The sequence below is a fragment of the Diospyros lotus genome, chromosome 15 (genome assembly GCF_014633365.1).
Source record: "Diospyros lotus cultivar Yz01 chromosome 15, ASM1463336v1, whole genome shotgun sequence".
Classification (NCBI taxonomy): domain Eukaryota; kingdom Viridiplantae; phylum Streptophyta; class Magnoliopsida; order Ericales; family Ebenaceae; genus Diospyros; species Diospyros lotus.
In genome coordinates, this window is record NC_068352.1 from 24,849,675 (window position 1) to 24,862,514 (window position 12,840).

At 33.2% G+C, this 12,840-nt stretch overlaps 1 protein-coding gene across 4 annotated transcripts; it reads left to right on the plus strand.

The window, feature by feature from the left end:
- The first annotated feature begins 6,049 nt into the window (after positions 1-6,049).
- On the plus strand, positions 6,050-11,007 carry LOC127791488 (toMV susceptible protein tm-2-like). Of its 4 annotated transcripts, none has more exons than XM_052321396.1 (4): positions 6,050-6,386; positions 7,736-10,397; positions 10,564-10,627; positions 10,783-11,007. In XM_052321396.1, exons 2-3 carry the CDS (start codon positions 7,760-7,762, stop codon positions 10,611-10,613), a joined length of 2,688 nt encoding a protein of 895 aa, XP_052177356.1. In that variant the 5' UTR covers positions 6,050-6,386; positions 7,736-7,759; the 3' UTR covers positions 10,614-10,627; positions 10,783-11,007. The 4 variants fall into 4 exon arrangements, with proteins under 4 accessions (XP_052177356.1, XP_052177357.1, XP_052177358.1 ...); XM_052321397.1 differs by having other exon boundaries at positions 7,782-10,397; XM_052321398.1 differs by lacking the exon at positions 6,050-6,386 and adding an exon at positions 7,369-7,681 and having other exon boundaries at positions 7,782-10,397.
- Positions 11,008-12,840: the final 1,833 nt, after the last annotated feature.

The window sequence follows — 12,840 nt, forward strand, 5'->3', positions numbered from 1 at the left end:
ATGGTTATTACTATAATAATCACAAATACCCATAATGTATCTTAAATAATATTTTGAGCCAGAAAAAAAATAAATTATATTTTTAATTATATTTATTATTTATAGGTAACTGATGGTACAAATAACCCACTTTCTTGCTTATCTTAGATAAATTTTATTTCTAATGGGATGAGAAGGAAAATATCTCTCAATTATACTTGATAAATGAAAAAATAAATCCTATCATTGATATGATGAGATAAAACACATCGTTTAATTATTTTAAATAATAAATCAAGTGATTTATCTATTATCTATTTATTTTAAACAAAAAAAAGATAACTAATAGATAATTAAGTCCACGTGGACGCTATTATATTTCTAACATCTCTCAGTTATACACATGAACGTAAATGCTCTCAATCTACACATCAATACATATCTATTATACTAGTGAAATACAGTGTGCAACCATAAAAATATTATTTTGCCTTTGATGATATTTTGATGATAACAAAATTTATATATTTGGTATTTAAAAATGAATTATATTTTATCTTTGAAAATTAAAAATGATAAATTAAATCAATGCCAAATGATATATATGCTTTTAATATATGCAAAATCTTTTATATTTATTTTGAAATTAAAATAAATTAGAGTGTCAAAATATTTTTAAAATCATGAACATTATATTTAAAGGTAAAATTGTCGGCCATATTAGTGAACTTGTTGATTATTTTGTACCTTTACATTTTGGACTGTAGATCAGGCAAAACTATCAATCAATTTATTAAAATTATCGGTCATTTTTAGCCTTCCAGCAAAAATAGTCGACCATTCTCTTTAACTATCGACAATTTTCAAATATCGATTGTTTTTATGTAAGTTCAAAAAATGTCGAAAACAAATGTATAATATCAACTTGTTGTCAAAATAGTTGACTATTTTTTTTTAAAAATCAATTGTTCATCCAAAGTCACAGTATACTTCAAATTTCTTGAAAAAAATTATCGAACGATTTGGTAAACTGTCAACCGTTTTTTCACTACCATATTTTAATGGTTAGTTTTTGCAATAATTAAAAGCTCTCAATGGCTTTTTCAGTGGCTAGTAAGTTCAATGCAAGTGCACGAGAGAAGTCTATAAATATCACTCTAAGTATACATTAGAGAGACTAATAAAGTGCTCGGGAGGTGCTATTAAATTACACAAAACTAATAAGAACACACTCATAAATGGGAGTTTCACACTAAATATAAATGTGAAGGCATCAATCAATATTGTCTTATATATCCTAGACACTTCCAATCACATCTAACTGAGCATGATTCAATTCCTTGTGAGTGTACAACTCAAAACCATACTCTTAAGTCATGTGACCACTAACATAATTAATAATGAACCCATAGTTATGTCAAAACCCCCATATAGCTATGTGATTCTGCATGTAGTGATTGTCTTTATATTGTTGTGATGTTAAAATGTTTTCTTTTTTCTTTAATGCCAATACACATAGGGGTAAACAATCAGTTGGTTCGGTTTAATAACCGATTGAAATACTAAAATAGAACAAATTGAAATTTAAAAAAAAATCAAATCGAATCGATTGAACAAACTAAAAAAAAATTAAGCAAATTGAAAACTAAAATAACAAAAAAAAAAATACATAACCAACTGAAATAATTGAAAAAACATAAAAACAAAAAACAAAAATCAAACAAACAGAAATAATTTTTGACTTATTGTTGTCGCCAGCCACCGAGGCAACCCATGATTTTAATGATTAGAACCAGTTATTAGATTTTTTCAACCATGATGGTTCATATATAAAAAAATAAGTTTAATTTAATGATTGATTTTTTATATATTTAAAATTAATTTTATTATCAAAATTTTGTTTTTACAAAAATGTCACCGACCATCATCTACGATGAATTTCAGTGATCAAAATTGACTATCATATTATCATTGATTCAGCAATTCACATATCTAAAAATTATAAGGATTTAACGGTTGAATTTCGGTAAATTTAGATTTGCATGTCTAAAATACCTACCCCATTTATATATGTCTATACCATAAAATTGAGAAGGTGACTGAAAATCTTACCGAAAAGGCCAAAGCCCAACTTCTATAAATAGTTGAAAGAAACAAAGGCGGTGTTTGAGACAATGGTGGTTGCAATAGGAACAGTGACTTGCGGTGGGAGAAAATAATCAAAGGAGAGAGAGATAGTTGAAGTGATGGGAAGAGGGCTGGCCACCATCGTCCAAGCTAGGGAGGAAGGGTCAGTCTGTCAGGAACTTGCTGGCAGTGTCATGCTCAATTGCTCTAGCACTGGCATATATTTCTGTCATTGACTGTGCCTTTTGATCAAAAGGCGTTGTATACCCTGCTCAGCACATTAATTAATACAAACAAGCGCAGAATCAGAGAGGTCTTTGGTTGCACAGCTAATTATCCCAACAATTTAGACCCTCCTCCTCCTTCACACATTAGTCATCATCACGGTTGGGACTTGGGTTCACTAAGGAACAAACCAGTGGCTGTCATGTCACTGCAGTGCGGATCTACCGTGGGGGCAGGGGGGTCGGCTGCCCCCCACTGCTCAAATATTTTTTAAAAAATTTATTATATTTATTTTAAGTTTATATTTTTGTCCCAATTAATTTTTTTAGTTCAAAAAATTTTGAATTATTATGATAATTTTACTTATAATTATAATTTGTCCTAAATATCATCTTTTCTTCTTCTCACATTCTCTAACCCTTCATCTATTTTTTTTTATTTGCATTCTGCCTTCTTTTATCTTTTAAATTTATTTAACATTTTCTTTTTATCTATAAAATTTTGATAACAAATTAGGGAATATTGAAGATAGATTTTCAATTTTATTAAGTACACTACTCAAGCTGTTTGATTTTTAATGGTACCGAAAAATTCTCAAACTGCAAACCACATGGTTTGAGGATTTTTCAAATTGTGTCAAATCGCTTTCTTAAAAAATCTTGTAGTGTGGTGTGGTGTGGTCCATTTTTGCAATTTATCGATTTTTTTAAACACTCCTAACTACAAGCAAAATCTACTTATTAATTCATTTCTCTTTTAACATTTTGATGTCTTTAAAGTAGATTACAAGTGATTTAGCTAATTTTTCTAATTTTGATTTGTTAATGAATGATGTGAATTGTGGATTAAGAGTGTTTTTGATTGCTACTTGTTTAGGTCTCATCGCTCATAGGTTGCCTCTATAATCTCTATATTTGGGCGGATGAAATTTAAATGAAAAGAGTTTTTAAAGGATTATGAGACTTTAGTAATCTTGCACAAAAGTTAGTAAGGACGAAAGAAAATGATGTATATCAATTAGGTTATAGACTTATGACACTAACATTAATTTTTTTTCTGTTACTACTGTTACAGTAGAAATAGCATTTTTGCCATGAAACTTGTTAAAACCTGGTTCCGTAATTGAATTAAAGATTAATAGTTGAATAACAGTTTAATTGTGTATATTGAAAATGATATATTTAATGAAATTAATAATAATGTCATTATACGACGTTATCAAAATATGAAAATAAATGGAGAATAATTATAGTAATTTATCAATATATATTTTTAATATTATAATATTTTAAATTTTATTTTATTATTTAATTTTTACCCACCCTGATAAAAAATTCTTGGCTCCGCCCCTGGAGTTGAAATGTTCAAAGATGGTTGGCATACACCCTGCTTAGGTTCGAATTTGACCCTTGTCATAGATGGCAAAGGAAAATGAACAAAATTTATAGTTTCATGTTCTATATATACATATATATGCATAATTGATGATTTGAATTGGAAATATGTAAGAAGAGAAGAATTAGTCTCCTGATTGGTAATAACTGTTTTGCTCTCTTCCTCTTGGACTGTCCTGTTTAGCAATTTAAACCAATCGATGCTGTGCTGCAATTGCATATCAAGGTTGGCCATCTATAATGACAGTGAAAGAACAGTAATATAGTTGTTAGGCGATTGGTTACACTAATTTGATAGTTTAGAACATTGAGAGTATTATGCAACTAAGAATATCAGTGAGCTATTGTGAGGTGCAACCCCCATGCCACAAAGGCTACAAGAATTGCATTTATAATTTATTTATCAATGAGGTATAGAAAATGGAACTTAAATGGTGCATTTGATAAATTATGATCAACAGTGAATTTGTCTGTAAATTGTGAATTTTTCATAACCTGATAAACTATCTCATACCTCACATATCCTTGAGTTTATTTACCTAAACATAGACATGATTGTGAGTGTTAGAAACTCCCTAGCATTTTTCCTACCTTGGGAGAGGAGATGGTTTTCTATGGAGAAATTGATAGCTTTTCTCCACTCCAAGTATTCAAATTTGAATTGCTTTCTCTGAGGAAGGTGCGAGTAGAGTTAGGAGGGCTGCCAAAACTCAAAAACTTTATCCTAGTTCACTACAATCCAAGAACAAGAGTTTCAGGTATAATCAGATATTCATTCAATCATGATTAGTGCTGGAGGATGTCGGTAAAATTATACCCTGTTTCATTGGTATACTTCCTTTTTCCCCTCTTTTGTTTTGTGGTCATGTTAATTTTTTGAAGTTATTGGTCTTTTGTTTTAGCTTGTTTACCCATTGTTGCTAATTATGTTGGTTTCTGGATCACTTGGTTCTAGATGACACTAATGATACCAAACCTGATCCATGACTATTTGTAAAGAAAACAATTTAAGGATATGCAATCAATTTTGTATAGAGTGATATTGTTTTGGACCAGTGCACGAGCACCAGCAAAGGAATTTTGTTTCAATGCATGATACCATATTTATATTCTTGTTGACCCGAACTTCATATATATATGTGTGTGTGTGTGTGTGTGTGTATTAACAGTGACGCGATTGCTTTTGGTTGATTTCTTCTGAGAAGGCATACCATCTGCTCTATAATTTGGTGTTCCGGTGTCTGTGCGGCTTCAACTGGTCAATGAGAATTGATTGTGTCATTTAAAATAAACCATCTGCGGCTGGATCAACTCGTTGCCCAATGCCATCTTCTTCATGGCCCCCATTCTAAACGCTCTTCAACTCACTGATATGATCAAGTGCTGCCAGAGATATCAATCTGTTTATCAAACTCATGGCCACATGGATGTTGGGTTTTGATTTAGTTTAGACACTCCTGTTCAACCAATAAACTTGCAGAGTATTAGGCTTGAAGTAGGATATGCCTCACTTGTGCTGGAGCTTTGCTTAATTCCAGCCATTGTAAATCAAACCTTTACACATCTATGGCTGTGGCAAAATCTAACGGTATGCCTTCTCAAATGTTTGCAAAGCACTACTCTTCTTGTATCTATTATGAAATAAAAGATTTATCATTTGATTTATATATTAAAAAAAGTCAATAAATGTCATTTTGATCAAAATATTTACATTTTTATAATTTATTACTACATGTCCTATAATTTTATATAGTGATTTATTATAATATAATAATTAGTGTATTTTTCTTTATCAAGAATAATAATACTAGCTAGTTATCAGAACTGTAATATTAAAAAAATTATTAATAAGATTGATAAATCACAACTAGGATATTAATAATATTAATTAATTAAAACATTAGTTTAATCAGCAGTAATTAAACATTGAAAATGTATGTATTTGTCTTAACAGTAAGTGTAAAATAAGTAACACTATTTTTTCTTAAAAAAATTGTAAACAAGAGTGTGTATAATTTGGTCCAATTGGTTGTAAACAAAGAACTGCGATAAAAAATGATACAAAGTATAAGAAATTTGAGTAAAATTTATTTGTCTTTTTTTTAATACATAATTTAAAAGATAATATTTTTTATTTCAAAACGGATACAACAGTAATAGGATCGGCAAACTCCAACGTAAGACATCACTCGCGATGTTGCCTTTATGGCAAAATTCAGAGCCATGGCTATGCCATTGGCAGCTGTCGGCGTTGCTAAAGCGAAGATTGAGTTGATAAAAATGAAGTCTTGGTCTTCTGGTCTTTGTTAAAAATTTCGGGAACTTGCTGGTGGGCTCCTTCGAAGTTGTTCTCCCGATTCCTGATGCAGAAGTGATAAGCCTTGGAATTGGCGACATCACTTGCAATGTCGCCTTTATGGCAAAATTCAAGGCCCACATCTTGATGGCATATGCCATTAGCAGCTTTCGGCTTTGCTAAAGCGAAGATTGACTTGATAAAAAATGAAGTATTGGTCTTCTGGTCTTTGTTAAACATTCCGGGAACTTGCTGGTGGGCTTCTGGTCGGTTTGATTTTTGTCTTTTGGTTTGATTGACAGAGGGCACAACCTCCGTGGACAGTAGAGGGTTACAGTGGTTACGGAGCGGAAGAACGTGAAAAAGTATGCTGCTTTATGCTGCTTTTTCTTTTTCTAACTAATTTGCTCATTTTTTCTTCACAAAGAAATTAGGTCTTATTGTATATTTACATTACGTGCCTCCCTCTATCTATATGAAAAAGCTTTCTGATTCTGAGATATCTGATCCAGTTGCTTGTATGGTATCTTCACAATTCACTGCATATGCACTAGAATGCTATATATAAGACTGTTGTCATATTTTTAGTGTGGACAAAAACAGTCCAGTTTTATTATTTTATTATTCTTTTTTCTTAATGGGAATGATTTTCTGTGGAGAGCTAGAAAGACAATTAACTGGGCATGCATACATTACAGGCTTTTAGCGAGACATACCATTCCAAAATATTTATGTTCCTGGAAATATCTATTTAACATAACAAAAGCTGAAAAGCCTTATCAGAGGAAATATTCTTAATGTTACTAAGCAAGCAGGTCTGGGGCTATGCATTTTAGTACACTCTAATGTTTATGGACTGGAAATTGTTTACAACCTAGTGGCAGCAGCAATTATGGTTTTGAGCCCTTAAACACCTTGTGACATGCAATCTAGTGAACTTTTGCAATAGCGTGACAGGCTTGTAGTCTAGTGCCTACCTCTATCTGCAACATCTTTGGATTTGGAATTTTGTGTATGTTTTGGTTTCTTCCCTGTATATAATAAGAATTTATGTTATTCAATTTCATGTCTTTGTGGTAAAAATTAAAATATTTGATAAACAATGCAAAATGCTGATTTATGCAGTTATTAAGGTCTAAAATTGCTTCTTCGTCTCTTATGTTTTCTACTATAAATCTGTCTCTATTTAGTATCGTTGCATCTAACGTTTCTCGTCTGGCCTATAACTTGGTTGATACAATGCCTCGAAGAGGGATTTTGGCGTTGTGATTTTCCGAGTTTCTGGCAAATAACTTCATTGACTTTTTGATGCATTAGGAAGCATTTTCGTCAATTTTTTCTTGAGAGATGGGTTACAAATTGACAGTGTGATATTGGTGAAAAGTCTTAATTAACTCAACTTTTATGGATTTGTTATAATTCTACTGGTTATTTATTTAAATCTTCGTCCGATATGTAGAGTTGGTTCAATTTTTTTAAGTCTAATTCCAACTTTACGTCCCACAAACTCCTACGTAAGACATCAATTGCAATGTTGCCTTTATACCATTACCAGCGCTGTTGGCGTTGCTAAAGCAAAGAATGAGTTGATAAAAATGAAGTCTTAGTCTTCTGGTCTTTGTTAAAAATTCCGGAAACTTGCTGGTGGGCTTCTTGGAAGGTGTTCTCCCTATTTCTGATACTACACTTTCTTTCTTCTTCTGGCCGATTGAAGGTTGTTGCTGGCGGGAAATCTAACATGGCAGACATGCTTATTTCAGGAGTTGTCCGAAAACTTGCTGATATAGCTGGTAATCTAATAGCAAAAGAAGGCTCTCGCTTGTCAGAGTTGAAAGAAAACATTGTTTGGATTGGAGATGAGATGAGGTGTATTAAATCTTTCTTGGAAGATGCTGATGCAGTAGAGTCAGAAAGCAGAGGATTGGCTGACTTCATCAGGAGCATTTGGGATCTTGCTTACGATTTGGAGGATATCATGGAAGCGTACTTCCCTAAGCTATCACCACTTAGAAGGAATGACTGGAAGGGGTGTCTTGGTTGGTTTTTGAGTGCTAAAACTGTTCGTGACTTTGCCGTGGAGATCGAAGAAATAAGACGAAGGGTCGAGGAGATCAATCGCAGGAGACAGACTTATCAAGTCCCAGATGCAAGTGGCCATCCTGGAAGAGAGGTGAGGGATTCAAGAAGAACTTTTCCTCACACTGACGAAGTAAATGTTGTTGGTATGGACGAACACGTTGAGGAATTGGTGGCCAAAGTGTCGGATCAAGATTCAGAGCATCGTGTGATCTCAATAACAGGCATGGCTGGTATAGGCAAGACAACACTGGCCAGAAAGGTATATAATTCTGTTAGACAAAGTTATGAGTGTTCAGCTTGGATTTATGTCTCTCGACAACCAAACCCAAATGAACTTTTACATGATATAGCAAGGCAAGTTGGCTTGACGAAGAAGGAGCGCAACCACAACATGGAGGGTAATTTGTTCCAGATTTTAAGCCTAAAAAGGTATGTGGTAGTAATTGATGATATATGGCAGATTGAAGCATGGGATGCTTTAAAAAATGGCATTCCTGTTAATTCCATGAATGGCAGTAGAATAATCATCACTTCCCGATGCAAATATATGGGTGTACAAATTGGTGGGCAAATTTTTTTATATGAATTGCAACCCTTAGACGAAGAAAAGAGTAGGGAGCTATTCTTCAAAATGGTTATAGCTGCCCCACAGGACAATGATGAAGATGGTGATCCCTCACAATTGGAAAACATTGGTGAGAAAATACTAAAGAGATGTGGCGGTGTGCCGCTTGCGATAATAGTTATAGCAGGCCTCTTGTTATCAAGAGAGAGAAACATACACGCATGGAAAGGGGTATTAGAGAGTATAGGTAAAGATGAAGACCAATGTTCAAAGATCTTTTCTTTGAGCTACAAGGATTTACCTTCAATGATGAAACCATGTTTTTTATACTTTGGTCTATTTCCAGAGGATCATGAAATTTCCGCATTCAAACTAATCAATTTATGGGCAGCTGAAGGATTTATTCATGGCAGTGGAGTAAGAGAGGTTGAGGATGTGGGGCAAGATTACCTAAATCACCTAGTTGGTAGAAACCTAATTCAAGTTGTCGAGAGGAGGTCCAACGGGACAGTTAGACTTTGTCGTATTCACGATATATTGCACGACCTTTGCATTAGGAAGGCTAGGGAGATGAACTTTTTTAACACTCTCAATGATGTAGCCACTTGTGCAAATTGGCTTGCACCACGCAGAGTCACTGCCCATCAAAATGATGCTGGCAACTACGTATCTCAAAATTATCAAACTCCAAAGCTTCGGGCTTTGTTATGTTTCGATAATTTGATAAGCATAGGTTGGGAGCTGGTTGAGCAGCCAATTAAGCTTCGTCATAGAAACTTCAAATCTCTTCGGGTGCTAATAATAAAGCTCTACACTCAGAAGGCGGCCCCTATGAATGAAATTGTGAAGTTAAAACACCTCCATCACCTTGAATTGGGAGGGTGGTATTTTATGGAGCTTCCTTACGCCATAAGCAATTTGAAAAATTTGTTGACCTTGGATCTACATCAATGCCGCAAACTCATCCTCCCTGATGCCATCTGGAAAATGAAGCAACTAAGACATATTATATTACCTCGTAAATGTCGGGCTCCTTCAGTCTGTGGGGTCAACTTGGATAGCCATAGGTTCCTTCCATTTGAAGTTTCTTTACCAAACCTGCAGACCCTCTATGAATTGCCTGTCAAACTTTTTGAGGCCAATTGGTTGCACAAACTTGATAGTTTGAGAAGACTGAAAGTCTATTTTCCAACTGAGCATATCATTGAGGTATTGTCAAGTGCAAACTCCCTGTCACAGAGGCTAGAAGAATTGCTTTTATTATCGCGAGACCGTACAGATACTTGTGTTCCAATTGGAGGATTATTTACTGAATTTAGCTCAACATTGGATCTGTCTAAATATGTAAGTCTTGGTAAGTTACTCGTCAGCGGGTGCAGCATGGTGGATTTTCCACGACATGACAAACTGCCAACATGCCTCACAGAGCTTATCCTTGAGTACACTATGCTGGAAATGGACCCAATGGTGACTTTGAAGAAACTACCAAGACTTAAGATCCTTATACTTGGATTTGATTCATACTTTGGGGAGGAGATGGTATGCTCTGGAGAAGCTGACAGCTTTCCTCAACTCAAAATATTGAAAATTTATTCAAGCGATCTGGAGGAGCTTGTAATTGAGGAAGGAGCAATGCCCAAACTCAAGGACCTTACCCTCACTCCCTGCATACCGAGAATGAGAGTTCCAGATAGAATCAGAAATATAATCATGATTTACCCATACATATCAGGTCAGTAACATTTGTTGTGTTTCATTTGTATTCTTTTGATTATGGATATGTCTGTCCAATTCATTAATTTACTGTTTTAATTTGTTTCATGTACTTGGAAATTATGCATTTTTCTCAAAAAATATGGGGCTGGCTTCATTACATGCACACATATAAACTCCATCAGATTACACCTACCTCCCCTGGATGAGACTTGGGAGGCATGCTTATCCGTGACTTCATTTTGGAAGGTTTAAGTCCTTACCCAATTCTTTTACTCTTTCAATTATGCTTTCAAGAGAACAACTTAGAATAGATATTCCCGTAACTACATTTATATCATGGATGATGGGCTTCACATGTGGTGATAATGCCATAATTTGATTGAATTTGTGACGTCTCACAGATGAAAGCACCATCTAAAGGATGAATTCATGGGCTCTTGATCTTCAGACTGCTTGCTTCTCAATCTATTCTTGCGACATGACGTCTTTCGGTTGATTGCTTCTCATGAGAAGGAATGGTTTCTGCTTTTGTGATTTGGTATCTTGGTTGCTATATAATTACCCTTAGATGTTGTCTGAATTTATCACTGGCTTTGATGGATGTTCAATAAATTTACATATATTGATATCTTCGAACTCGTCAATAGTCAATCAGTTGATTAGTGATGTATCATAATTTGAAAAAAAATACAAAATATTGATTATAATGCTCTCTTCCTCCAGCATTTAAAAATTACTATTAACATGTGTGACAGAAAAATTTGCTATCATTTTTTGACTTGGCACATTTAACAATAAAATATAATGGCATAAATCATAATCTTAAAATTGAAAGTAAAGGAGGAAAGTTTAATGCACAGTTGATAAAATTAAAAATTAAGTTTAAAATTAAAGATAAACTTTTTTTTTTGGTTTGTTATTAACAAAATAAAAGTCTAAGCTTATACTTATAGCATTGATATTTTATAACTTTAAGACAATTTTTAATAGTTTCTCATTTTTACTTTTTTTTTTCATTTTCCCTAATCTATAATCAATATTAGATCCAAAGGGCTTATCTGAATTAAGATTGATTATTATTTATTAACTAGCTCAATATTGCTTTCAGCAAAATAGAAATGGCAACAAATATGTATTGAGTACTATTCTACGAGGTATCTCTTTTCTTATACTCACATTCACACTCATATTCATCTATTAATACATTTGATTTTGAAAGAAACATTACTCTAAGCACAAAGATTCTTAATTCTAGCAGTAACTTAATAAATGTGGGTCTCAACAAATTATGCCATTTGATACTTGGATGAACCCTAATTAGGCTATGGAATTGCAAAATCTATTGCATGATGATCAAAGTCTTTTCTATTGGAATTAAAATGGCTAATAGTTGAATTTTTTGTCACTTGTCTTTTTAACTTCAAAAATATTTTACACTTGAAGCCCAAAGACCAATGGACCCACATATAGTGCTTAGAGGTTGGTTGGCCATTTGAATAATCCAATGAGATTGCAAGTGGAATCATTCTTTAATCTGTAAGTGTAAATATTAATTGGTTAAGACCAAACAACTTACGTGTGTGATGTGTATTAGTCATCTAATCTTATTTTTTTTTTAGTTAAATAATAATAGTAAGAGTAAATTTCACACGGCATCCTTAAGATTTGATTAAATTATATCAATTATTCATTTATTTTTTAAAAATATCATCTTGTCTTCCCTTAGTATTAAAAAATATCTAAAGAGACCATTTTACCCTTGTGCGTATACTAACCCAAGCACTCTTTCTCTCTCTCTCTCTCCCTTCCCATTCTTTTTTAGAAATTTGCTCTGAAACTAGGGATGGGCTAACTAATAGTTTTTTTTGTACTCTACTTTTGCTTTGACTTTATTCTCTCATCTTCCCCCTATCATTTCTTTCTCTCTTTCTTGTTTGATGAAGATTAAAGCCATTATTGAATAAACATGGAAAAAGCCCAAAAGGGTTTTTGATAAGGTCATCAACAACAATAATAATGGTGATTTGATAAAAAGTCTATCTCTCTTTATATATATATATATATTTCTTCATCTATCTATCTCTCTAGTTTGGGTTTCAATTGAAACCCATATCAGGTGGGTTCCAATCACAAGACAATAGAATTTTTTTCTTATTGTCAACAATTAGTGATGAGTAAGATACCCATCTCTCTCTATGTTTGTCTCTCTCTCTCTTTATATTCTTTTTTTTTTATGTACACATCTCTCTTTACGGGTTTCAAGTATTGGGGTTTTTCTTTCTCTTCAATTGTCCACAATCAGCAATGTTATATTTGTGACTCGAAATTCAAATTCTTATGTGATTGTGTTTTATAATTTGATCGTTACTATGACTTAAAATTTGATTGCAATTAGGATGTTATTAAATTCTATTTTCACATGGCATCGAGTGTATGATGTGGTCTTTCTTTTTTCACAT